This window comes from Larus michahellis, chromosome 16, assembly GCF_964199755.1.
Source record: "Larus michahellis chromosome 16, bLarMic1.1, whole genome shotgun sequence".
NCBI classification, from domain to species: Eukaryota; Metazoa; Chordata; class Aves; order Charadriiformes; family Laridae; genus Larus; species Larus michahellis.
This window is the reverse complement of record NC_133911.1, coordinates 2,376,726-2,402,692: the sequence shown is the minus strand read 5'-3', so window position 1 is coordinate 2,402,692 and position 25,967 is coordinate 2,376,726. Positions and strand designations below refer to the sequence as shown.

The 25,967-nt window shown below is 61.5% G+C and overlaps 1 protein-coding gene across 5 annotated transcripts; it reads left to right on the top strand.

Moving 5' to 3' along the window:
* The first annotated feature begins 1,321 nt into the window (after positions 1 to 1,321).
* On the top strand, positions 1,322 to 25,193 carry ATP13A2 (ATPase cation transporting 13A2). 5 transcript variants are annotated; one of them, XM_074560392.1, is made up of 30 exons: positions 5,075 to 5,172; positions 6,838 to 7,080; positions 9,673 to 9,746; positions 10,006 to 10,173; positions 10,940 to 10,998; positions 11,713 to 11,824; positions 11,931 to 12,010; positions 12,581 to 12,658; positions 13,098 to 13,167; positions 13,607 to 13,741; positions 13,998 to 14,064; positions 15,165 to 15,296; positions 15,480 to 15,647; positions 15,739 to 15,849; positions 15,961 to 16,007; positions 16,130 to 16,318; positions 16,392 to 16,598; positions 17,244 to 17,366; positions 17,491 to 17,647; positions 17,955 to 18,075; positions 18,268 to 18,392; positions 19,095 to 19,255; positions 19,724 to 19,837; positions 20,095 to 20,174; positions 20,874 to 21,026; positions 21,162 to 21,258; positions 21,378 to 21,601; positions 23,483 to 23,634; positions 23,726 to 23,898; positions 24,132 to 25,190. In XM_074560392.1, the coding sequence occupies exons 1-30, from the start codon at positions 5,163 to 5,165 to the stop codon at positions 24,300 to 24,302; spliced, it is 3,801 nt and encodes a 1,266-aa protein (XP_074416493.1). In that variant the 5' UTR covers positions 5,075 to 5,162; the 3' UTR covers positions 24,303 to 25,190. The 5 variants fall into 5 exon arrangements, with proteins under 5 accessions (XP_074416492.1, XP_074416489.1, XP_074416491.1 ...); XM_074560391.1 differs by lacking the exons at positions 5,075 to 5,172; positions 6,838 to 7,080 and adding an exon at positions 1,322 to 1,371 and having other exon boundaries at positions 24,132 to 25,193; XM_074560388.1 differs by lacking the exons at positions 5,075 to 5,172; positions 6,838 to 7,080 and adding an exon at positions 1,322 to 1,371 and having other exon boundaries at positions 24,012 to 24,971.
* Positions 25,194 to 25,967: the final 774 nt, after the last annotated feature.

Here is a 25,967-nt window from a genome sequence, read left to right as displayed (position 1 = left end):
TTTTTGGCCGCGGGGGTGGTGGGCAGCAGTTTGGCAACGACTGGGGCACCCAAAAGCCCAGGGGTGGCCGGAGGGGTCTGCGCCGGGTGTTTTTTGGGGGCTGCGCCTCGTTATTGGCCTCAACATCCCCCACACTGCGACTTCCCCGGGGGGGGAGCCCCGCTGCAGCAGGAGTGTGGGTGCTGTGTCCCCCACCCCCCTGCCATGAGGGCAAAGAGCTCCTTTGGGGGGGGGCAGAACCCCCTGCAGTTCCTTGCGAAATGTGGGGGGTGCAAAGCCCTTTTGGGGGGCACAGCCTGGTGCTTTTCCTTGCAAGTTTTGGGGGTGCAAAGCCCTTTTTTTGGGGGGTGAAACCTGGCGCCTTTCCTTGCAAGATGTGGGGGTGCAAAGCCCTTTTGGGGGGGCAGAGCCCCCTGTGTTTCCTTACAAGATGTGGGGGTGCAAATCGCTTTTGGGGGCCACAGCCTGGTGTGTTTTCTTCCAAATTTTGGGGGTTCAAGGCCATTTTTGGGGGCACAGTCCGGTGCGTTTTCTTACAAGTTTTGGGGGTGCAAAGCCCTTTTTTGGGGGCAGGGCCCCCTGCATTTCCTTACGGTTTTTGAGGGTGCAAAGCCCTTTTTTGGGGGCAGAACCCTGTGCGTTTCCCTGCAAGATGTGGGGGTGCAAAGCCCTTTTTTGGGGCAGAATCTCGTGCCTTGCCTTGCAAGATGTGGGGGTTCAAAGCCCTTTTTTTGGGGGGGGGGGGCACAGCCCAGTGTGTTTCCTTACAAGTTTTGAGGGGTGCAAAGCCCTTTCTTGGGGCAGAACCTGGCGCATTTCCTTGCAAAACGTGGGCGTGCAAAGCCCTTTTTTGGGGGCAGAACCCCGTGCGTTTCCTTGCAAGATGTGGGGGTGCAAAGCCCTTTGGGGGGGGCACAGCCCAGTGCGTTTCTTTACAAGTTTTGGGGGTACAAAGCTCCTTTTTTGGGGTCAGAACGAGGTGCATTTCTTTACAGGTTTCGGGGGTTCAAAGCCCTTTTTTGGGGCAGAGCCCCTTGTGTTTCCTGACAGTTTTTGAGGGTGCAAAGACTTGGGGGGGGGGGGGTCAGAGCCCCCTATGTTTCCTTAGAAGTTTGGGGGGGGCAAAACCTTTTTTGGGGGGCAGAACCTGGCGTGTTTCCTTGCAAGTTTTGGGGGTGCAAAGCCCGTTTTTGGGGTAGAACCCCGGTCGTTTTGTTGTTGGCCCCCTCCGTGTGTCCTTGCTTGAGGGGGGGGGGGGGCGGTGTTAAAGGACTACAAGTCCCAGCACCCCCCGCGCGGCGCCCTTCCGCCGGCCCGCCGGCAGCGCGCGCGGGGCTGCGGCCCACGCGTGGCCGCTCGCCATGAGCTCAGGTCAGGGGGCCCGCGGGTGGGGGGGGGGTGCCTTGAGGGAGGAGACGGGGGGGGGGTTTGGGGACACGGCCCCCACCCTGCCCGCCCCCCCCCCCCCCCCCCCCCGTCTCCTGTCGGGCGGCTGCGTGCGTGGCCCCACGGTCGCGTTTTGCGTGGCCCCCGGGGTGGGGGGGGGGGTGGGTTTGCATCGTGCGTGGGCCCTGGGGGGGGGGTCGCATTATGAGTTGGCCCCACGGTTGCATCGTGCACGACCCTGAGGCGGGGTCGGGGGGGCGGGGGGGTGTCACATCGTGCGTGGCCCCATGGTTGTGGTTGCATCGTGCGCGACCCACGGCGGGGGGGGGGGTGGTGTCGCATTTTGCGTGTCCCCCGGGAGTTGTGTCGTGCGTGGCCCCCTGAGGGAGGGGCGGTGTCGCATTATGCGTGGCCCCCCCTAAGGGTTGTACCTCGTGTGGCCCCACGCTTGCATCCTGCCTGCCCCACGGGGGTTGGGGGGGGGGGGGGGTCGCATCGTCCGTGGGCCCCCGGGCGTTGTGTCATGTGTGGCCCCACGCTTGCATCGTGCACGACCCCTGCGGGGGGGGGGGTTTGCATCGTGCGTGGCTCCCGGGGTGTGTGTGGGGTGGGGGGGGGTTCACACTATGTGTGGCCCCCGGGGGTTGCATCGTGTATGGCCCACGGAGGGGGGGTCGCGTCGTGTGTGGCTCCCCATGGGGGGGGGGGGGGGGGGGGGTGTTGCATTTTGCGTGACCCCCGGGGGTTGACATCGTGGGGGGTGGGGGTCGCATCGTGCGTGTCCCCGTGGCGGGGTCACATCGTGCGTGTCCCCGTGGGGGGGTTGCGTTTTGCCCCCGGGGGTTGTGTCATGCGTGGCCCCATTGTTTCCACTGAACGACCCGCGACGGGGAGGGGGGGGGGGGATTGTACTGTGCGTGGCCCCTGGGGGTTTACATTGTGCGTGTCCCCACGGTTGCATCACGCACGGCCCACCGGGGGGGGGGTGGGGGGGTGGCACCGTGCGTGTCCCCACGGGGGGGGCCGGCATTGGACTTTGCGCATCCTGCGGTTGCGTTTTACAGAGCGCGGGGAGGGCAGCTTTGCCCTATTTTGCCCCGTTTTGCCCTATTTTGCCCGTGGGCTTTGCGGAAGGAGGCGCCGTGGGGTGGGGTGTGGGGGTGGGGGTGTGCTGCCGCTCCGGGGGTGTCAGCGCAGCGATGTCCTGCGGCCCCCCCGCCCAACCGGGGGTCGCAACGGTCGGTGACTTTGGTGGGAACGGGTTTGGTTTTACATCCCGTCGGGACAACCCAAAACGGGTCCCGTCCCGTGTGTGTCGTGTGTCGTGTCCCCCCCTGCGGCCGACCCCCCCCCGGCCCAGGTTGCCCAGAGAAGCTGTGGCAGCCCCATCCCTGGAGGGGTTCAAGGCCAGGTTGGACGGGGCTTGGAGCAGCCTGGGCTGGTGGGAGGTGTCCCTGCCCAGGGCAGGGGGTGGCACTGGGGGGGCTTTAAGGTCCCTTCCCACCCAAACCAACTCCTTGCAACTTTTTGGGGGTGCAAAGCCCTTTTTTGGGGCAGAATCTTGTGCCTTTCCTTGCAAAACGTGGGCGTGCAAAGCCCTTTTTTGGGGGCACGGCCACCAAACCATTCCGTGACATGATCCTGGGCTTGCATCAAAAGCAGCGTGGCCAGCAGATCCAGGGAGGTGATTCTCCCCCTCTGCTCCACTCTGGTGGGACCCCAGCAGGAGCACCGCGTCCGGCTCTGGAGCCCTCGGCACAAGAAGGACACGGAGCTGTCGGAGCGGGGCCAGAGGATGCCCCGGAGATGCTGGGAGGGCTGGAGCCCCTCTGCTGTGGGGACAGGCTGAGAGAGTTGGGGGGGTTCAGCCTGGAGAAGAGAAGGCTCCGGGGAGACCTTCCAGCCCCTTCCAGTCCCTAAAGGGGCTCCAGGAAAGCCGGGAAGGGACTCTGGATCAGGGAGGGGAGCTGTGGGACTCCTGCCCACACCAGCGCGGGGGACTCCGTGTGAAGCCGCGTGCTGATTTCATCTGCGGGAAACGAAACCCGGGCATCTCCCTGGGATGCTCCGACACCCCCGAACCCCACAGCCGAATCCCTGCGCTCCACCGAGGCCGCTTCCCACAGCCAGGCTGCTCCGGGTCCACCTTGGGGAGGCACCGAGCTCGTCACCAAGCGCGTCCCTTCGCGGCGTCTTCATCGGCATCGTGGAGGCAGGGGTGGGTTTTAAGGCTGCGAAGGACCACGCTGCATTTTCTGGCCCCGTTTTTAAGGCTGCAAAAGACCACGCCGCATTTTCTGGCCCCGTTTTTAAGGCTGCAAAAGACCACGCTGCATTTTCTGGCGCCGTTTTAAGGCTGTGAAGGACCACGCTGCATTTTCCGGCCCCGTTTTTAAGGCTGCGAAGGACCATGCTGCATTTTCGCACCCCCGTTTTAAGGCTGCGAAAGACCACGCTGCATTTTCTGGCCCCATTTTTAAGGCTGCGAAGGACCACGCTGCATTTTCTGGCCCCGTTTTAAGGCTGTGAAGGACCACGCTGCATTTTCTCAGCCCGTGAGCCGAGCAATCCCGGGGTTTTTCTTGCGCCGGGAAAGGATGTGGTGGGATAAGCGAGCCCCGGATCGGCACCGCTGCCGGCTGCCGCGTGGCTTTACAGCAGAAAGACCCTTTGCAGGGTGGAGGCTGGAAGGGATAAAAGGCATCCCGGGGGTTCGGAAGGGGCTGAAAACCACGGCTGTGGGTTCAGCCCGGCGCTGGCTGCGATGTTGTGCCAGAGAAAACATCCCGAGGTGCTTTGCATCCCTCATGCCGGCGGCGTTTCTTCTGCGGGGCCACGCGGAAGCGGCGCGTCCCGTGCGACCTTTACCCGTTTCTCTTTGAATTTGCCCCGGTTTGGGGTGGAGGAGTTTCCCCGGGGTGAGAGAGGAAGAGCTTTGCGGCAGGAAAGGGAGGAGTGTGACATCCGAGGGCTCTTCGGGGGCCCGCGCTCGGCTCCACGGGGCTCTCCCAGCCGTGCCGCCGCCACCGTGGTCCCCGCCGCCGTGGTCCCCAACCCCGCGCACAGCCCCTCGGACCCCAAAATCATCGGGGGGCTTAAACCTCACCCCTTTTATTTCCCCCCCCTGCTTAATTTAAGGCCACCCAGGTTAATTTAGGGGCGCTGCCAGCCTGGGAGCTGCCGGGGGATGCTCTCATCCCGGCTCAACACACTGGAACGGGGATGGAGCACGGACCCTCTCTCCCTAAGGCAGGTAGGAGCAACTTATTTCACCAGAATTTGGGGAAAAAATGTGGGTTTGGGCTACGAACCACCCTTTTTTGTCCCCCGTGGTCGATAGTTGCCCAAGCGAGGATGCTCCCGAAGCCACCGGGCGCTTTCCCCATCCTGACAGGAGGTTTTGGCGTACGGCGAGGTCTTGCGAAAGCGGGTGCAGGGGAGGTCGGGGCGATGCCCGCCCGGGGTGGAGGAGAAACCTGCCTGGCCGCAAGGGTTTGTGACCGCCGTTGCCTCAGCCGGTGTCGTCGGCACGTAGCGAAGCAAACGCTGGTGGTGCTGCCGGCTTCCTCCCCTTCCCTACAAATCCAGACTGAAACCAGTTTGAGACAGACGGGGACGCTGGGAGGGCGTCTCGCCCACAAGGACTTTATTTTCTCACCCGTCTCAAGGGTTTGATGGGTGTCCAGAGACGGAATCCCCATCTTCCACCTGCCCACCTCGTATGGAGCCCGTCTCGTCCTTTTGTTTCTTCCAGCCTTGGGGCATTTTCCTGACGGATGCTGCCAGGTAGGACCAGATCTCCTGGTCGGACATGTTTGCCCCGGCCGCGTGGCGGGCAGGACAGCGTGTTCCTCGTGCGGACGAGTTGATGTTGGCTTGGTGGAAAGGGCGGGAGGGTCCATGCCGTCTCCTCCCAACCCCTTGCTGGGGCTGGGCCTGCAGCCAGCCGTGACATCTCCCATCCCAAAGGAGAGCCTGAAGGCTGCTCCGCAAGATCCTCCTGAGTTAAATCTCGCCCTACGTGACCCAAGCACCGTTTCCCTGTCCTTATTCCTCCTTCCTTACTTTTGCCTCATCCTGATTTTCCATTTCGCCATCTCCAAGGACCTGGGTTGACCTTGCCAGCTCCATCCTGTCAACCAAGACTTTGCTGGCTGCAGTAACCTCCCTGGGTGGACCTTCCTCTTCTTGCATGGAACCTCTAGCTTGCACATGTGGATGGATGGTTGGATGGATGGAGAAGGATGGAGGGAGGACAGATGGATGGAGGGAGAATGGATGGGTGAAACAAAATGGATGGACGGAGGAGGATGGATGGAGGAAGATGGCAGATGATGGATGGATGGATGGATGGATGGATGGATGGATGGGGGAAGATGGCAGATGATGGACGGATGGATGGGTGGATAGGAGATGGATGAATGGACAGAGGAAGATGGCAGATGATGGATGGATGGGAGATGGATGGATGGAGGGAGATGGCAGATGATGGATGGATGGGAGATGGATGGATGGAGGGAGATGGCAGATGATGGATGGATGGGAGATGGATGGAGGAGGATCGCAGATGATGGATGGATGGGAGCTGGGCGGATGGATGGGGGATGGATGGATGAAGGAAGGATGGATGGATGGAGGAGGGTGGGAGATGGACGGATGGATGGATGAAGGATGGATGGATAGAGGAGGGTGGGAGATGGACAGATGGATGGATGAAGGATGGATGGAGGAGGATGAATGGATGGAGGAGGGTGGGAGGTGGATGGATGAATGGATGGATGGATGGATGGATGGGAGATAGAAGGATGGCGGACACGGCCTGGGAAGCCCTGAGCATCCAGCGTGGACCAGGAGAGCAGAGGGACATCTAAAAGTCTGCTTGGGGTTGGTTTGCTTTGAGAAAGGTGCTTGTAAAAGAGCTGCAGCTGCAAAAGGAGCTTGTGGAGAAGGTCTCTGGGACCGGGCTGTGTCCGCTTTCGGGGGTGGGGGGGTGCTGCTGGGGAGAAAGGCTGCGTTTTGGGACAAAATCTCAGGGCAAGGACCAGTGCTGGTGTTGGCAAACGGTCCCCAGCCGGGGCTGGGGGTGCTTTGGAGAGGGGTGTTTGGTGCCGCGAGACGCGTGGGCTCAAGGTTACGTCCTCGTGGCCAGCGCGTGTGCTAGCTGTCGGGGCATCCCGAGCACCGTTCTTCCCACTTTCCCCCCCCCCCCGCCCCGAAACCTTGCCGGCGGGGCCACGGGGTGGTTCTCCGGAAGGTGCAAGACGGGGCGAATCCCGGAGCTCCGAGGACTTCAAGCAGCGTTTCGACCGCGCAAAACCCGGCGTCGGCGGGGACTCGGTGCTCCCCCCTTCCCTTGGCCAGCGGGGCTGGTGCATCCCTGACCCCCCCCCCCCAGCATCTGCAGCCACCTCGGGGGTGTCACCCCCCACCTTTAACCCCCACTTTTAGCAGCCGAGAGAGAAGCAAATCCCTTCCCCGGGGCTCTCCAGATGAGCTTTGGCAACGGGAGGAGGGGATGGCCGGTTGCCCCCGCGCCGTGTTTGCCGACGAGGTGTGGCCCGTTCCAACCGGTGGCGCAGCTTCGCCCTCAGCTCCGCCGGTGCCGGATGCGTCCCGGAACGCGTCCGCCGGCGGGCGATGACGGGGCTGTGCCCGTCCCATCCCATCCCGTCCCGTCCCATCCCAAGCGGAGCGGTGAGTCAAAGGTCAAGAGAGCCCTTTTCCCGCTGTTTTGGGGAGCAGCCGGGATGGGAGGTGAGAAACCCCCCCCCCGGGAGAGGACGGGGTTGCGCAAGAGCCGCCGGACGCAGCCGATGGCGGCCGTGCTCTTTTCCTCCTCCGAAAGATTTCCTGCTTACAGGATCGTGAAAACCGTAACGATTCCGGAGTTGCGGAGAGAGGTGGGCTGCGCCTCTCGCCTCTTGCCCGGGGAGGTGCCGAGAGCAAATTGGGTTGTTTTCAGGTTGTTTCGCTACTTTTCCCCCTCCTGCAGCCCCCGCCGCCGAGCCTTTGTGCGAGGTGTGTCCCCCCCGCCCTCGCCCTCTCCTTTGTTGGGCTCTTCGGAAGGGCGGCACATGCTCCCGTTTCCCCTGGAATCCCTGCTTTTCCCAGCCTTGTTTCACCTGAAATCCCAGCTTTTCCCAGACACATTTCACCTGGAATCCCTGCTTTTATTGGCCCTGTTTCACCTGGAATCCCTGCTTTTCCTGGCCCCATTTCACCCCTGGAATCCCTGCTTTTCCTGGCCCCATTTTCCCTGGAATCCCTGCTTTTATTGGCCCCATTTCACCCCTGCAATTCCTGCTCTTCCCAGCCTTGTTTCACCTGAAATCCCAGCTTTTCCCAGACACATTTCACCTGGAATCCCTGCTTTTCCTGGCCCCATTTCACCCCTGGAATCCCTGCTTTTCCTGGCCCCATTTCACCCCTGCAATCCCTGCTTTTCCCGGCCCCGTTTCACCTGGAATCCCTGGTTTTATTGGCCCCATTTCAGCTGGGATCCCTGCTTTTCCTGGCCCTGTTTCCCCTGGAATTCCTGCTTTTCCCATCCCCGTTTCCCCTGGCATCCCTGCTTTTCCCAGCCACATTTCACCTGGCATCCCTGCTTTTCCTGACCACGATTCTCCTGGAATCCCTGCTTTTCCCGGCCCCGTTTCACCTGGAATCCCTGCTTTTCTCAGCCCTGTTTCATCCGGAATCCCTGCTTTTCCCATCCCCATTTCAGCTAGAATCCCAGCTTTTCCTGGCCCTGTTTCCCCTGGAATCCCTGCTTTTCCTGGCCCCATTTCACCCGTGGAATCCCTGCTTTTCCCATCCCCGTTTCAGCTAGAATCCCTGGTTTTCCTGACCCTGTTTCACCTGGAATCCCTGCTTTTCCCGGCCCCATTTCACCTAGAATCCCAGCTTTTCCCATCCCCGTTTCACCTGGAATCCCTGCTTTTATTGGCCGCATTGCAGCTGGAATCCCTGCTTTTCCCATCCCCGTTTCAGCTAGAATCCCTGCTTCTCCCGACCCTGTTTCACCTGGAATCCCTGCTTTTCCCATCCCCGTTTCCCTTGGAATCCCTGCTTTTCCCAGGCTTTGACGCTGGCAGCGGGGCGATCTGAGGCCTCCCCTCCTCGCCGGCCCTTGCCGAGCTTCGCCACCGTTGGCTTTTGCCTCCCGAGGGGGGGAGCTTTTGTTTATTAAAACCATTAAACCATCCCTTGGGCTCATCCCCCCCCCCCTCCACTTCCCCAACCCCAAACCCTTGGAGCGGCACCGGCCGCGTTTTGGGAACTGGTTACCCACTGGGTCGCACGGCGAGATGAAGCCCCCGGTCCTGGTGATCATCGAAACCCAGGGGATGGTTTTTAATTAGTTGCTTTTGTCACCTGCAGACGAGCTTTGGGGTCGGAGCGAGCTTTGGGGTCGGAGCGGGGAGTGGCAGGAATCAGGCCGGGGTGGTTTTTTCCGGCGGAGGACGGGAACAGGGGCTCCCAGCCGGGTCTAAGAGCCCTCCTGGAAACCCAAACCCATCCAGGAAATTATTTGCCTGGTTCCAAAGGGTGGGAATTGGTTTGTGTTTGCGCCACGTGTTATCTCCCCGCCGCTGCTCTCCCATCCCGGAGTTGGGCCGCCGCTGCTTGTAGTCGGGCGTGGATTTAAGGGATGAGCGGGATCCGCTTCGTGGGACGGAGGGCGATGGTTAAAATCCCACCCGGAACGACGACGGCGGCGGCGATGCCTCTGAGGATCTCCCGTCTCTCAGGCCGGGCAGAGGGGACCAGCGGGAGCGGGAGGTGCTGAGCCGCGCTGGGCATCCTTAAAACTGGGGAAAAAAAAAAAAGCACGTTTTGTGCCCGCATCCTCGGCCTGGCCGGGGGGGGGGGAAAGCCAAGGAGCCAACAAGCCTGAAAAGCGGCTGGGAGAGCTCTCCCCGCGCCGGCCCTGGCTCTGCGCCAGCCCTGCTCCCTTCCCCCGGCCGTTAAGCCGCTGGGTTTGTGCCAGTTTTTCCTCCCCGGGCTCCTTTTGGCATCGTTTCCGTGACCGTCACGTGCCGCGGGAGGGTGAGCGGGCAGCGCCGGGGCGCCCCGTGCCCACAGCATCCCCCCCCCCCCCCCCCCGCCACCTCCCCAGGGCTGCGTGACGGAGGGGACGCTGACTCCAGCCACCTTCTGGGACGCATCCAGGGATGCCATCGGTGCAGCCGGCACCCCAGGCATCTCCTAAATAACCCCTGGGATCAACTCCCCTTATTATTTTAATTCCCTCCCCCCCCCTTTTTTTTTATTTTGGTTTCGCAGACAGCAGCAGGCTGCTGGGCCACCAGCGGCCGGGGTACGGGACGCTGCAGCGAGACGCCGATAAATCCCCCATGGTAGGTCCGAGGGCTTCGCCGTGGGGAGGAAGGGAATTTCGGGAAGGGCCGGCACAAAAAATCCACGCGTTACCTGCCACACCGGCACGAGACGGTGCTTTTCCAGCCCCAAAACTACTCGCTTGTCACCTGCCGGGCGTTAAATCGCGCCGGGAGGCTTGGGGTTTTCATCGATTTAGAATTTAGACGCTTGATAATCTTATTACCCGTTGATTTTTGTGAATGAGCGTCCCCGTAAAGGTGATCTCTTTTCTTGCAGGAGGTCACGGGCTACCAGACCAGGATGTGGCGGGTGGCCCTGTGCCACGCTGGCTCCGTGCTGACGGCGGGGCTGCTCCTCGTCCTCTTCCACTGGAAGCCGAGCCTGGAGGTGCAGGCGAAATGCCAGCCCTGCGCCCTCGGCCAGGCCGACTGGGTCATCATCAGGGTGAGTCCCTGGGCAGGGGGGTACCGGGGTTGGGCCGGGGGCAGGGGGACATGACACCGGGGGACCTGGGTTGGGCTCTGCCACCACCCAGGAGGTTCCTTGCTGCTTGTCACCCTCCCCTGTCTGTGTGTGACATTGCTGCCCCACAGCCAGATTATTCATAGAATCGTAGAGTGGTTTGGGTGGGAAGGGATGTTAAAGTTCACCACGTCCCTGTCCCCTGGGCAGGGACACCTCCCACCAGCCCAGGTGGCTCCAAGCCCCGGCCAACCTGGCTTTGAACCCCTCCAGGGATGGGGCAGCCACAGCTTCTCTGGGCAACCTGGGCCAGGGGCTCACCACCCTCACAGCAAAGAATTTCTTCCCGATATCTCATCTAAATCTCCCCTCTTTCAGTGTAAAACCGTTCCCGCGTCCCATGGCTCCCCTCCCTGCTCCAGAGTCCCTCCCCAGCTTTCCTGGAGCCCCTTTAGGGACTGGAAGGGGCTGGAAGGTCTCCCCGGAGCCTTCTCTTTTCCAGGCTGAGCCCCCCCAGCTCTCTCAGCCTGTCCTCACAGCCTGCCTCTGAATAATTTTGCGCTTTCCCCTTCCCTAGCAGCCAGCCTGGCTTTGCGTTTCTCTTTATTGTCCCTAAAACCCCGCCGTCATCGGGGACGGGTGGCCAGGGACTCCCTGCCTGTGACACCGTCCCCGTTTGAAGGAGCTGGGGGTCGGGGGGACACACGCTCCCCGTTTCCCCCTGCTCAGAGTCCTGCCTGTCCTGCAGGACCGATTCGGGCAGTGCTTCACCACCCGCGTGCGGACGGAGGCGCTGGGTGAGGGAAGGTGAGCTGGGATCACGTCCCCGTCGCGATGCCGGGATCCCATCACAACCACAATGCTGGGATCCCGTCCCCATAGCCATGCCGGGATCCCGTCCCCGCCGCAATACCAGCATCCCATCACAACCACAATGCTAGGATCACATCCCCATGACCATGCCAGGATCCCGTCCCCGTCGCGATCCCGGGATCCCATCCCCACCGCGATGCTGGGATCCCATCCCCACCGCAATGCTGGAATCACATCCCCACTGCAATGCCAGCATCCCATCACCACCACAATGCCGGGATCCCATCCCCACCACGATGCTGGAGTCACATCCCCGCCGCAATGCTGGGATCCCATCCCCACCGCGATGCCATGATCCCGTCCCCATGGCCATGCCAGGAACCCATCCCCACCGCAATGCTGGGATCACGTCCCCATGGCCATGCTAGGATCCCGTCCCCGCCGCAGTGCCGGGATCCCATCACCACCACGATGCCAGGATCCTGTCCCCACCGCAATGCCGGGATCACATCCCCATGGCCATGCCGGGATCCCATCACCACCACAATGCCAGGATCCCGTCCCCATGGCTATGCCGGGATCCCGTCCCCGCCACGATGCTGGGGTCCCGTCTCCGCCGCAATGCCAGGACTCCCGTGGGCTTTCGGCTTCGAGGGAGACGGGCGCTGGGGAGGGAGGGACCGACCATCGGTTTTCCACCCCGAGCAGCCTGGAGCATCACCCCGGGGCCAGGCTGGAGGACCGGAGGACCAGCATCGCCATCGGCGTGGCGGACGAGGAGGAGAGCCGGGACACCATCTGCCTCCATGACAAGGAGGAGGTAACGAACCCTCCCCGCCTCTCCTCTCACCGTAAACCCTCTCCCGCGGCGTCGCCTGCCCTCCTGTCCCGCTAACGCCGTGTTTTTTCCGTCCTGCTCCGCTCAGAAGAACGTCCTGCGGTACTACCTCTTCGAGGGCATGCGCTACATCTGGATCGAGCGGCGGCAGGCGTACTGCAAAGTCAGGTATTGCCGGCCCCCTCCTGCCGCGGCAAACCTCTCTGCGTCTCTCTGCTGCTCTCCTTGTCCCCCCCCTCCTCCCCCACCCAAGAATGATCCTGACCCGCCTGGATGTCACGTAACCACGCCGGAGCTTTTTCCCTGCGCTGCAAAGCCCATCCCTGGGGCGTCGGGTCGGGGAAAGCCGTGCTGCCCCTCTCCCCCCACACCCTCCCCCCCACCACACCGCCAGGTTGTTGATTTTGCCCGTCTTTGTGGGCAGAGGAGACCAGGCGAAGCCGTTTGGCGTCCGCTGGACTGTCCCCGCCGCCCTGTGCCGCTCCCGGCATTCCCAACTGTGCCCCTTTTGTTCCGGCTCTTTGGCGCCCGCGAGCCGCGGCGGATGCCGAGGAACAAGATGCTCTCCCTTTCCCAAAGCTTCTTTTTTTTTTTGTTGGTTTTTTTTTTTTTTTTTTTGTGTGTGTGTGTGTGTATTTCCCCAAGGACTTGGACGTGGCGTTTGTTCTGCCGGGCCAGGCTCCATGCGGATTTTAACTCCCATTTCTCCGTTTTTTCTTTCCCCTCGGCCTTGCCCAGCCTCTTGGACGAAGGCTGGACCTGCGCAGATCTCCACCTCGCCCAGGCTGGGCTGGACCAGCAAGACCACAACACCAGGTAGGGATCTTCCAGCTTCACGGGACACCCGGGGAGTGCGGATGAGGCTTTTCCAGGGGCCAGAAAATTCCGCAGTGTGGGGTTTTTCTTACCCCCAGACCTCAAAACGGAGGATCCCTGGGTGTGTGGCATTGCCCCGGTGTGGCTCCTCCATGGAACGGGGCTCCCGTGGGGGGTCCGGGCAGGGTGAGGGTCTCTGGGAGTTGGAAATGTGGCTTTTCCAGGGGTCAGAAAATTCCGGAGCGTGGGGTTTTTCTTGCCCCCAGACCTCAAAACGGAGGATCCCGAGTGTGCAGCATTGCCCTGGTGCGGCTCCTCCGCGGAACGGGACTCCCGTGGGGGGTCTGGGCAGGGCGAGGGTCCCTGGGAGTTGGAAACGCGGCTTTTCCCCAACCTGCCTTTGCTCCCCCCTTGGCTTTTTTTCTCTCCCCTTTTGCAGAAGGAAGATCTATGGACCCAACCTCATCGAGGTGCCCGTCAAGTCCTACGCCAGGCTGTTGGTGGAGGAGGTGCGCGCCCGCGCGGCCCCGCTTCCGAAAGATCGGGTCGTCCCGGGGCAGATCCTTCCCCGTCTCCGTGTCCCTTGCTGGCGGGGAGGGGAGAGGGCTTTAGGAGAAGGCGCTGGGGCAGAGATGAGAGGAGGCAGAGCGGACAGAGCTGCGGAGGGCACCCGTCCTGCCTCTCAGCTCTCAGACAGGAGCATCCCCAGGGAGGTTGCGGAGGTGGCTGAGCGTCCCTTGGGAGCACCGGCCGTAAGCAAAGCCGGGGAGGACGGAGGGCATGCGAGAAGTCAGCCGGTTCATCCCCAGCCCCAGGGAAGGACCGTCTTCTCCTCTGCGTAAACACTTGTTCCTCGAGGAGCCTGGATGGCGGTCTCGCGATGGGCTGGAGGAAGCTCTCGTAGTCCCATCCCCCCCAAACCTGCTCTCTCTCCGTGTTCCCTTCCAGGTGCTCAATCCCTTCTACATCTTCCAAGTGTTCAGCATTGTGCTGTGGGTCTGCGACGCCTATTACTACTACGCCGCCTGCATCTTCCTCATCTCCACCATCTCCTTAGGGCTGTCCCTCTACGAGACGAGGAAGGTTGGTGGGTGGCCTTATTTGGGACAACCATCTCTAGGGGAGTAGACCCCTTTTCTGCTGCTGTTTGACCTCTGTGCTGTCGCTGGACTCCCTCGGAGCCCGGCTTGGCGGGGGACAACCCGTGCTCCAACGGTGGGGCGGGTCTCCTTGTCCTTCGTCCGCGGTCCCGAGCCTTCGAGACCTGTTCTATGGCTGCTTTGCTGGGCTTTTTGGGCTGTCGTTTGAGGTGTGCTGCCAACCCTCCCCTCCCTTGCAGCAAAGCGCCACGCTGCAGAACATGGCCAAGATGTCGGTCGGTGTCCGAGTCCGTCGCCCCAGCGGAGGTGAGTGCGATGTCCGCGATGAGCAAGGGCTGCAGGCATGAAGGCGTTGGGGACGATGCCGGGATGACGTTCCTGGGGACAATACCAGGATGATGTCCCTGGGTACGATGCCGGGATGACATTCCTGGGGACGACGCCAGGATGATGTTCCTGGGGACTATGCCGGGATGACTTTGCTGGGGACAATACTGGGATGACGTTCCCGGAGACGTTGTGGGGATGACGTTCCTGGGGACGATGCCAGGATGATGTTCCTGGGGATGATGCCAGGATGGCGTTCTGGGGACGGTGCCTGGATGATGCTCCTGGGGCCGATGACATCCCTGGGGACAATTGCTGGGATGACTTTCCTGGGGACGATGCCGGGATGACATTCTGGGGACGATGCTGGGATGATGTTCCTGGGGACGGTGCCTGGGGACGACGCTGGGATGACGTCCCTGGGGATGATTTCTGGGGACGATGCTGGGATGGCATTCCTTGGGATGATGTTCCTGGGGACCATGCGGGAATACTTTCCTGGGGACCATGCCGGGATGACTTTTCCTGGGGATGATGCCGGGATGATGTTCCTGGGGACGATGCCGGGATGGCGTTCTGGGGACGGTGCCTGGATGGTGCTCCTGGGGCTGATGACATCTCTGGGGACAATTGCTGGGATGACTTTCCTGGGGACGATGCCGGGATGACATTCTGGGGACGATGCCGGGATGACATCCCAGGGGACGATGCCGGGATGACGTTCCTGGGGATGGTGCCTGGGGACGACGCTGGGATGACATTCCTGGGGACGGTGCTGGGATGACATCCCTGGGGACGATTGCTGGGATGAAGTTCCTGGGGATGATGCCGGCATGATGTTCCTGGAGACAATGCCAGGATGACGTCCCTGGGGACGATGCTGGGATGACGTTCCTGGGGACGATTTCCGGGGACGATGCTGGGATGGCATTCCTTGGGATGATGTTCCTGGGGATGATGCCGGGAATACTTTCCTGGGGACCATGCCGGGATGGCGTCCCCGGGGACCATGCTGGCATGACTTTTCCTGGGGACGATGCCGGGATGACGTTCCTGAGCGCGGCCGCCCTTTTTTCCAGAGGAGATGGTGGTGAGCTCGGCGGACCTGGTGCCGGGCGATTGCATCAGCCTCCCCGCGGACGGGACGCTGGTCCCTTGCGACGCCGCGCTGCTGACGGGCGAGTGCATGGTCAACGAGAGCATGCTGACGGGTGAGAGCCCCCGCACCCGGCGGCCTGCGCCCCTCCACCACCCCACCTCATGCTTTGATTTTGGGGGAGAGGACGAACCTTCTATCTCCGTGGCCCTATGGCAGCCCCTTCCCATTCAGGCTGGTTGGTTCCTGACCCCCCCCAAGGGTGATAACCCTCCCTCCGTGATGTTCCTCACCGCAGGGGAGAGCGTGCCGGTGATGAAGACCCCTCTCCCGGCCGGCAGCCAGGCTTCTGGCACCATCTATTCCCCCGAGGAGCACAGGCGGCACACGTTGTTCTGCGGGACGCAGGTCATCCAAGCCAAGTCCTACGTGGGCAGAGAAGTGCTGGCCGTGGTGACCCGCACAGGTGACGGATGTGGGGGGGGGAAAACCAGGATGAAGCCTTTACCTCCTTGGGAGCGGTGACTTTGCAACGTGCTTGCCTTCCTCTCCCGCAGGGTTTTGCACCGCCAAAGGGGATCTCATCAGCTCCATCCTCTACCCCAAACCCGTCAGCTTCAAGTTCTACAAGGACGCGGTGAAATTCGTCCTGTTCCTCGCCGTCCTGGGTACGTCTTGAGCGTGGAGGGATGGCCGGGAGCAGCCAAACTCCTCTTAAAATGGTTGAACCCACCCCATCGCCTGCTCTGCTTTGTAACCGAGCCCGTTCTCCCGCGCAGCTTTTATCGGCACGCTCTACAGCATCCTCATCTTGGTTAAAAACCAGGTAGGGTTGTTGGAGGCGGTGAATCCCCGCGCTCGGGCTGGCACTGGGACCATCAGCCGACGGGGATGAAGATGGGGGAGGGCTATGAGGATGCCCACCCCTCTTCCTCCTCGCCTGCCGAGGTCCCTGTGGGGCAAATCATCATCCGCGCCCTCGACCTGGTCACCGTCATCGTGCCCCCGGCTCTCCCGGCTGCGATGACGGTGGGCACCATCTACGCCCAGAACAGGCTGAAGAAGCAGGGCATCTTCTGCATCAGCCCTCCCCGCATCAACCTCTGCGGGAAGATCCGCCTGGTTTGCTTCGACAAGGTGGGTCTTGGGCAGCGCCATGGTTTCCAGCTCCGGGAGGACTGACCCGGACCCACCACGCTCTTCCCCGCAGACGGGAACCCTGACGGAAGAAGGTCTGGATGTCTGGGGGGTGGTGCCGCTGGAGAACAACCACTTCATGCCCATCGTCCACGAGCCCCGCCGCCTGCCCGCCGGCCCTTTGCTCTACTCGCTGGCCGCCTGCCACACCGTCTCGCTGCTGCGGGCGCAGCCCATCGGCGACCCCGTGGACCTCAAGATGATGGAATCCACCGGCTGGGTAAGAGAAACGGCGGGCAAAGTTGCGTTTCCGTGAAGAGGGAGGCGGCACACGTCTTGCTCTGCCGGGCTCCCCGGTTCCAGAAGGACGGGGAACTGCTGGAGAGGGGACAGCAAAGGGCTACCAAGGTGCTGAGGGGACTGGAACCCCTCTCTGATGAAGGAAGGCTGAGGGATTTGGGTCTCCTCAGTCTGGAAAAAAGATGGCTGAGGAGGGATCTTATCAACGCTGATAAATACTGAAAGGGTGGGTGTCAGGAGGATGGGGCCAGGCTCTTCTCAGTGGTGCCTGGAGACAGGACAAGGGGTAACGGGCACAGACGTGACCATGGGAAGTTCCACCTAAACATGAGGAGGAACTTCTTTGCTGTGAGGGTGACAGAGCCCTGGCACAGGCTGCCCAGAGAGGTGGGGGAGTCTCCGTCTCTGGAGACATTCCAACCCCACCTGGAGGTGTTCCTGTGCCACCTGCTGTGGGTGACCCTGCTCTGGCAGGGGGTGGGACGGGGTGATCTCCAGAGGTCCCTTCCCACCCCCACCATGCTGGGATTCTGTCAGAGGGGGTGTTTAAACCAGCCAGGGGGTGGATGGAGCTTGGGGGTTGCGAGGCAGGGCTTTGCCATCCCAGCATCTGCCTTGGTTTCAGCGCCTGGAGATGATGGAGGAAGAGGAGGAGGAGGAGGGTGAGCTTCCCGCCTTCCAGCAGTTTGGGACAAAGGTCTTGGCTGTGATGAAACCTCCGCCCGAGGAAGAACAGCCGCGGGACAGGGTAGGTCGCGGGGACCAGGGTGGCTCGGGCTCCCCAGGTGGTTGTTCTTCACAGCCCCCGGAGAAGTTCCACCTCCCAGAGAAGCTCCATCCCAGCCCTGACACCCGTTCCCTCTCCTCCCCAGAAGCACCAGTCGCCCGTGGGGATCCTCCGGCGTTTCCCCTTCTCCTCCTCCTTGCAGAGGATGAGCGTCCTGGCCAAGCTGCCCGGCGAAGCCTCGGCCCACGCCTACGTCAAGGGGGCGCCGGAGATGGTGGCCAGCCTTTGCAGGAAGGAAACGGGTACGTGCCCCGGAGCGGGGACGGCGGCTCGCTATCGCTCCCCCGCTGAAAAACGGCCGGTTCTGCTGTTTCTGCATCCCCATAGCACATCCCAACGGGAAATTATCCTCGGGGATGCCACATCCCAGAGGCGCAAGGGCTTTGGATTAGCTCCGGCCTTGTGGCAGGAGGAACACGGGAACCAAGAAGCCAGGGAAGGGGGTGGGAGGCTGGATGAGCATCCGAAGCTCTTCGGTCCTTTGGGAGCTGGGTCCGCGTCGCCCGGGTTCGTTCAGGGATGGGTCTGACCTCGCTTTTCCCGCGGCAGTGCCCCTGGATTTCTCCCAGATGCTGCGACACTACACCACGGATGGTTTCCGGGTCTTGGCTCTGGCTTCCAAACCCCTCGGCGCCGTCTCCACCTTCCAGGAGGCCCTGCAGCTCCCCAGGTTGGTGCCAACCGCTTCTCGCTCCGTTTACGTCGTCTTTGCTCCCAGCGTTTCACGGGACGCTTGGCCTGTCCCGCGGCCTGCGAGGAATTAAACCCTAACCCGTACGAAAGCAGCTGCTGGCTTTTTTGGCTGTTGTTCCCGATTGATGCTCTCTGCCTTGTGTCGAACGGCTCCTTGTCTCCCTCCCAGGGACTCCGCGGAGAGCAGCCTGACCTTCCTGGGCTTCCTCGTCATGAAAAACGTCCTCAAGCCGGAATCTGCGCCCGTCATTCGCCTCCTGAGGAACGCCAACATCCGCCCCGTCATGGTGACAGGTGACCCTGCCGAGGCGGGACGGGGGACGCCGGGCTGGGGGAGGAGAGGGGACACGAGCGCCCCTTGACACCGGGTGGGGGTAGAGGGTTTCCCCACCGGAACTGGGGGTGGGCCGGGGTTGGGGGGCTTGGTGGGGGGGGCACGGCGAGGACTCCGCGCCCCTGGTTTGGCGCAGCCCCGCTGCTTGGTGGCGTGTCCCTGCGGGTGGGCTCGCATCCGGCAGGGTTGGGGGGGGACGGGGACACGCAGGGGGGCTTTTCCGTGGGTGCAGCCTGAACCCACAGACCTGGGATGGGCGGCTTAAAACGGCAAAACCGGTGGCGGTTTCACCCCCGATCCCGTAAATGTCGATATTTCGTGCGCACCCCGAGTCTCACGGCTGATGATGCCGGAGTGGGGGGGGGGGATGGGACGCAGGAATCGCCTGCGGGTTTTTTGCAAGCCGCTGGCAGGGTTGGAAGCCGCCGCTTTGCTTTGGGGTAGGGCAGAAAGGAGATTTTGACGTTCTCGCCCAAAACTGGGGGTGGGGGGAGAGCAAAGAGCCCCCCGGCGCGGCTGCGGTGGCTGGGAAAAAGGTTTGGAGGTTTGAAAAGAGGTTGGAGCTGCTCTTCTTGGCTCGGCGGCCGTGCGAGCCCTTGCCAACGCCGGCTACCAAACACCCCCGGGGGGGTTACTAAGTCCCGCCGGGTTCTTTCCGCCAGGAGACAACATGCTGACGGCCGTGAACGTGGCCAGGAGCTGCCGCATGGTGGAGCCGAAAGAGCGGGTCATCTTCGTCAACGCCTCCCCGCCCGGCCACGACAAACCCGCCGCCCTGAAATTCATCCCCGCCGAGCATTCCCGGGGCGAGGAGCAGCCGGAGGTGAGTCCCCGCGACGCCGCCGTTCTTTGCGGGGAGGATTTTGGAAAGCCCGAACTGCCAAGGCCTTGGCGGGAATCTCTTTTTCCCAACATCGTTACTCTTAAAAACAATTATGGGTGCGATTCTGCCCCTCCTTAAATGCTTCCTTGAGAAGATAACTGCTCTTCTTTCTCCTTGCGAGCACGTCAGGCTGGAGGTGATGCTCCAAACATCCCGGTGGGATGCAGCCGGCATGGTGCTGCCCTGGTCCCGCTCCAGGCTTGGCACGAAGGGCTGGGTCGCACAAACTTTTTATCCAAAATACCATCATTTATCTGCCCGAAATTGAGGTTTAAGGGAAGCTGCTTTACCTCCTGCTCCGTGCGGGTGGAGGAGGCGGGTTCAGCCCGTCGCCCCCGGGGGCTGGAGCGCGAGTCGAAGCCCCGGCTGCGGCTGCGGGGTTAAGAAAGGAGGCGTTTTTCCTGGCAGGCTGCGTGCCAGCGGGATCCCGGCTGCCTCCTCCGGCCGCAGCCCTGCCACTTCGCCCTGAACGGCAAATCCTTCGCTGTGGTTTGCGAGCACTTCGCCGACCTGCTGCCGAAGGTGAGTCCGACGGTGGGGAATCCGACGGCGGGGAATCCAATGGTGGGGAATCCTCCCGGGTCAGCCTCCCCGGGATTCCCTGCTGCAGCCTCGCAGCTCCAAGATAAAATGCCCTGAGGGGTGGGGGTTTTTTTTTTGCCGGTGCGAAGTCCCCTCTGCCCTGCCGAGCTGGCAAAGCCCAAAATAAGCCGGATCCTGCCGGGGGCGCGGGGACAGGGGTGCTGCAGTGCTGACACGAAGCCTTCCCTTCCCTGCAGATCCTCATCCGAGCCACCATCTTTGCCCGCATGTCCCCCGACCAGAAGACTCAGCTGGTGGGCAGCCTGCAGGAGCTCAAGTGAGTCCCTCCGGCCCCGAGGGGACAAGGGACAGAGGAGGACAAGGGGGTCTCCCTCTGCCCGGAGACTCCTCTTGCGTGCCCGAGTGCTTGGCAGCTGCGAAACCGCACCCTGCCCTCTCCCACGCGTGGGGTGATCCTGAGCATGGCAGTGCAGCTTTGAAGACCCAGGGCTTTTCCCCCATCCCCGCGTGAAATATCGGATCCCTTCCCGGCACAAGAAGGACACGGAGCTGTCGGAGCGGGGCCGGAGGAGGCCCCGGAGATGCTGGGAGGGCTGGAGCCCCTCTGCTGTGGGGACAGGCTGAGAGAGCTGGGGGGGTTCAGCCTGGAGAAGAGAAGGCTCCAGGGAGACCTTCCAGCCCCTTCCAGCCCCTAAAGGGGCTCCAGGAAAGCTGGGGAGGGACTCTGGAGCAGGGAGGGGAGCCACGGGATGAGGGGGAAGGGTTTTAAACTGAAAGAGGGGAAATTTAGACTAGGCATCAGGAATTTTTTCACTCTGAGGGCGGTGAGCCCCTGGCCCAGGTTGCCCAGAGAAGCTGTGGCTGCCCCATCCCTGGAGGGGTTCAAGGCCAGGTTGGACGGGGCTTGGAGCAGCCTGGGCTGGTGGGAGATGTCCTTGCCCAGGGCAGCGAGGTGGCACTTGGATGGTGTTTAATGTCCCTTCCCGCCCAAACCTTTCTGTGATTCTCTCCGCAGCTACTGCGTGGGGATGTGCGGGGACGGCGCCAACGACTGCGGGGCTCTGAAGGCGGCCGACGTGGGCATCTCGCTGTCGGAGGCGGAGGCGTCGGTGGCCTCGCCGTTCACCTCCCGCGTGGCCAACATCGAGTGCGTGCCCACCGTCATCCGGTGAGCTGCCGGGAGCCTCCTGGGGGGAGACAAAAATCAAGGCGGGGGGTGTCTCATGGGTGCCTCTGTCTCCTCTTTGGGACAACTCCTGGAAAGGGCGCTGTGGGCGGTGGGTGAGTCTCCCTCTCCCCGCAGGGAGGGCAGGTGCTCACTGGTCACCTCCTTCGGTGTCTTCAAGTACATGGCCCTGTACAGCCTGGTGCAGTTCGTGTCCGTCCTGCTGCTCTACACCGTGAGTCGAGGCTTGCCCGAATGCTCGGGGATGCCTTCGGGCCCCCTTGTCCTCGCTGGGTTTTACCTTGTCCCTCTCCTGAGCCCCCAAACTGAGAGCGGCTGGTTTCTCCTTCCCAGCTCAACACCAACCTGAGCGATTTCCAGTTCCTCTTCTTCGACCTCATCATCACCACCACCGTGGCCGTGCTGATGGGTCGCACCGGTCCTGCCCGGGAGCTGGGAGTGGAGCGTCCCCAAGGGGCCTTGATCAGCGTGCTGGTGCTGGGCAGCCTGCTCCTCCAGACGGCTCTGCTCATCACCGTGCAAGTCCTCAGCTACTTCATCACCGTCTCGCAGAGCTGGTAAGGGACCCGGCTTCACCTGGGATTAGAGTTGTAGAGTCATCGAGTCGTTCAGGTTGGAAAAAACCCTTGGGATCATTGAGTCCAACCATCAACCCCACTCTACAAAGTTCTCCCCTACACCACATCCCCCAACGCCACATCTAAACGACTCTTAAACACATCCAGGGATGGTGACTCCACCACCTCCCTGGGCAGCCTGTTCCAGTGTCTGACCACTCTTTCTGGGAAGAATTTTTTCCTAATGTCCAGTCTAAACCTCCCCTGTTGCGGCTTGAACGCATTCCCTCTTGTTCTATCGCTAATCACCTGTGAGAAGAGACCAGCACCAGCCTCTCTACAGTGTCCTTTCAAGTAGTTGTAGAGAGTGATGAGGTCGCTCCTCATCAGATTTATTCTCCAGGCCCTTCACCAGCTTCGTTGCCCTCCTCTGCGCTCGCTCCAGCACCTCAAGGTCTCTCTCATATTGAGGTGCCCAAAACTGGACACAATACTCAAGGGGTGGCCTCACCAGTGTTGAGCACAGGGGGACGATCACCTCCCTCCTTCTGCTGGTTGCGCTATTTCTGATACAAGCCAGGATGCCACTGGCTTTCTTGGCCACCTGGGCACACTGCTGGCTCATGTTCAGCCGCTTGTCAGTTGGAACCCCCAGGTCCTTTTCTGCCGGGCAGCTCTCCAGCCACACTGCCCCAAGCCTGTAGCGCTCTGTGGGGTTGTTGTGGCCCTTCACTTCACGGAATCATGGAATTTTTCCGAGTTGGAAGGGACCTCTAGAGATCATCTGGTCCAACTCTAGAGATCATCTAGTCCAACACCTCACTCAGGGCTGCATCCAGGCGGATCCTGACAGTCTCCAGAGAAGGGACCCCACACCCTCCCTGGGCAGCCTGTTCCAGGGCTCTGTCACCCTCGCCGTAAAGAAGTTTTTGCTCATATTTGATGGGAACTTCCTACGTTCCAGCTTGTGCCCATCACCCCTCCTCCTGTTACTGGGACCTGCTGAAAAGAGTCTGGCTCCATCCTCCTTAAACCCACCCTTTAGATACTTGTCAACATTAATAAGGTCCCCCCTCAACCTTCTCTTCTCCAGGCTAAAGAGTCCCAGCTCTCTCAGCCTTTCCTCGTAAGGGAGATGCTCCAATCCCTCCATCGTCTTCGTTGCCCTCCGCTGGACTCTCTCCAGTAGTTCCCTGTCTCTCTTGAACTGGGGAGCCCAGAACTGGGCACAGTATTCCACTTGTGGCCTCACCAGTGCAGAGCAGAGAGGGAGAATGACCTCCCTTGACCTGCTGGCCACACTCTTCCCTATGCAGCCCAGAATTCCATTGGCCTTCTTGGCAACAAGGGCACATTGCTGGCTCATGGATAATTTACTGTCTACCAAGACCCCCAGATCCTTTTCTTCAGAGCTGCAACTTGGCCTGGTTGAAGCTCATCCCGTTAGCGTTGGCCCATCGACCCAATCCATCCAAGTCTTTCTGTAGAGCCTCCCTATCCTCACGCAGATCCACGCTCCCGCTTAACCTGGTGTCTCCTGCAAACTTCCTGATGATGCGCTCTATGTCCTTATCAAGATCATCAATAAAGATGTTAAACAGAAACGGTCCCAACGCTGAGCCCTGAGGAACACCACTTGGGACCGGCCGCCAGCTGGAGTTAACTCCGTTGACCACCGCTCTTTGGGACCGTCCATCCAATTAGTGATGGGAACGGCGCAGAGGATGGCAACCAAGCCCTTGGCGTTGGCCAAGGGATGCGCCCGGCCACCCTGCAGCGAGCGGCGCCCACGGGCTCGTGGAGAACAAGGGGTGGGCGTTTGGACCCTCTCCCCGCCTCTCGCTTCATCTCACCCCCTGCCTTCTCCCCTGCCTGGCTCAGGTACGTGCCGCTGAACAGCACGGTGACGGCTCCCCAGAACCTGCCCAACTACGAGAACACCGTCCTCTTCTGCGTCACGGGCTTCCAGTACCTCATCCTGGCTGTCGCCATGTCCAAGGGTTACCCGTTCCGGGAGCCGCTCTACACCAACGGTGAGGATGACACCGGCCGCGTGGACGAAGAGAGACATCGAACCTTCATCCCCCCCCTCCCCTCCTCAACCCTCTTCCTTCTCGCCCTCAGTGCTCTTCCTGGTAGTCCTCGTCCTCCTTTTTGGCCTCATGGTATGGTTGACCCTCTACCCGCTGGGCTTCCCCAAGAGCTTGCTGAAGCTGCAGGGCATCGACGACTTGAATTTCAAGCTGCTGCTGCTGGGGATCGCCGCCCTCAACTTCTTTGCTGCCTTCGTCCTGGAGGTAGGTCAGCCCCGGGGCTGGGGTGTTGGGGTGGGGGGGGGGGGCGACGTTGGGCACACGGCGGGGGGACAAGCGTCATCCTTTTGGGTCCCTCCAAGCCACCCCTTTTCCAGGAGTGGTGGGCGCGGAGGGAGCAAGGCTCACCTTGGCATCGGCTCTGCCCCTCTCCTCGGGGTCCGCAGCCTCCCCCAAACCCCTTTCCTCCCCCCCGGCCCCCGCCATCTTTGCTGCAGACCGCCCTGGACCACGGTTTGCTGAGCTGCCTCCGCCAGCTGCGCCGCAAGAAAGCCTCCAAGAAGCTTTTCAAGAGGCTGGAGAAGGAGCTGAGCCAGCAGCAGCCATCCTGGCCCCCCCTTAACGAACCGCTCTTCGCTACGCCCAAGATGTCCATCGCCGTCAGATAGCAGGCGGCGGGCTGTGCGCCCCCCCTCCCCAAGCCTGCCAGCCCTTGGAGACTCTTATTTATTTATCCTGGTAAATCAAGGGATGCGGCGGGCAGCGCGGGTCCTCCTCCCCACGGGGAGACCAGCGGCTGTGAAGCATACCCCCCCCCCCGCCGCCCCCATGCTGGTCCCACAGCCCAGAGGAGGAGATGCTGGAGAAGCAAAGTGGGGGAGAAGGTCCAGAAGAAGAGGAGAAATGGTCCAGCTCTTCCTCCAGGACCTCTCCATGCTGGCCTCGGACCCGTCTCCCCGCGCTGGGCACCGGTACCGTTTCACGGGGCGGGGGGGGGACAGGACGGGGGACAGACGACGGATGGGGTCCCCCCACTCTTTTCCTCTCCTGGCTGGTCGAAAGCACCAAGAGGAGGATCCCCGATCTTCTCACGGCGAGGGCAACCCTCCCCCAGCCTCGCCTCTCTGCTCACTGTGAAAGGAAAAAAAACCCCCCCTGCCGCCGCCCTGGATGTGTAGGAACTGTTTACAAACACCCCCCCCCCCCGCCACCACCGGCCCCGGCTTGCCATGGATGCTGCGCAGCCCCCCCGCCACATCCCAGGGGACCGGCCGCGGGCACCCTCTCCGCTTGCCGCGCTCCTGCCGAGCGTTTCTGCTTCGGGATGGGACCTTTGTAGCATTAAAAAAAACAAAAAAAAACAAAAAAAAAACAAAAAAAAAAACCCAACACCCCCCACCCCCACAAAAAAAAAAAAAGCCCCCCATCCTCTTTATTTTTTAACTCTACTCCAAGCGCGTCGCAGTGTGAGCGCGGTCGGGAGGCTGACGTGCCGCTTTCGGTTGCCGTATGGCGCTTTCCTGAGCGTTGGCTAATAAATTAACACTATTTTCTTGAGGGCCTGCTGGTGTGGATGGGCTGCGGGGAGGGGGGGGGGGCAGGGGGGGGGTGGAGCGGGCAAAAAGAGGTTTTAGGGTCACCTCGTTCCTCCCGTCGGGGCTCGGAAGATGCTCTCCTCGACTCCCGAAAGCCGAGAGCGAACCCAGGGATGGCACAGCTGGGATCGCGGCGGCCCAAATAACCGCCCCCCCGCCTCCACCCCCCTCCACCCCCCCCCCGGAGCCTTGTTTCCAGCTGGAATTTCCTAGAAAAGAAGAAGAATTGCTGGAAAAAGCCAGAATTGCTGGAAAAACCTCGCTCCTTCGAGGGAGGCGAAGCCGGGAGATCGAGATGCCGCATCCCGCAAGGGGAAGAGCCGATGGCCGGGGTGGGATGGGGTTGGGGAGGTTTTTTTGGGCCGTCTCCCAGCCCGGCTCTGGGATGGAAGGCTGGTTCTTGAGGGAACTCTTCCTGCATGGAAAGTCTAAAACCCCTCCGAGCGCCGGCGGCGCCTCTCTGCCCTCCGGGAGCTGGGGATTAGATCAGGAAATGAGGCACAAGCAGAGGTAAGAGGTTTCCTGAAACCCCAGCCAAGGCTGGAGTTATTAAACCAGCCTTCCTGAGCTTAATAAAAAAAAAAAAAAAAAAAATTAAAAAAAAAAAAACCCAAACCCCAAACACACACACAACCCTCCCAGATTTTTTCCCTTGGACTTGGCGATTTTCAAAACAAAAGGCACCCGGGGATCGGGGAGGGGGGATCCCCCTTTACACCTTTTTCTTCCACCCACCCC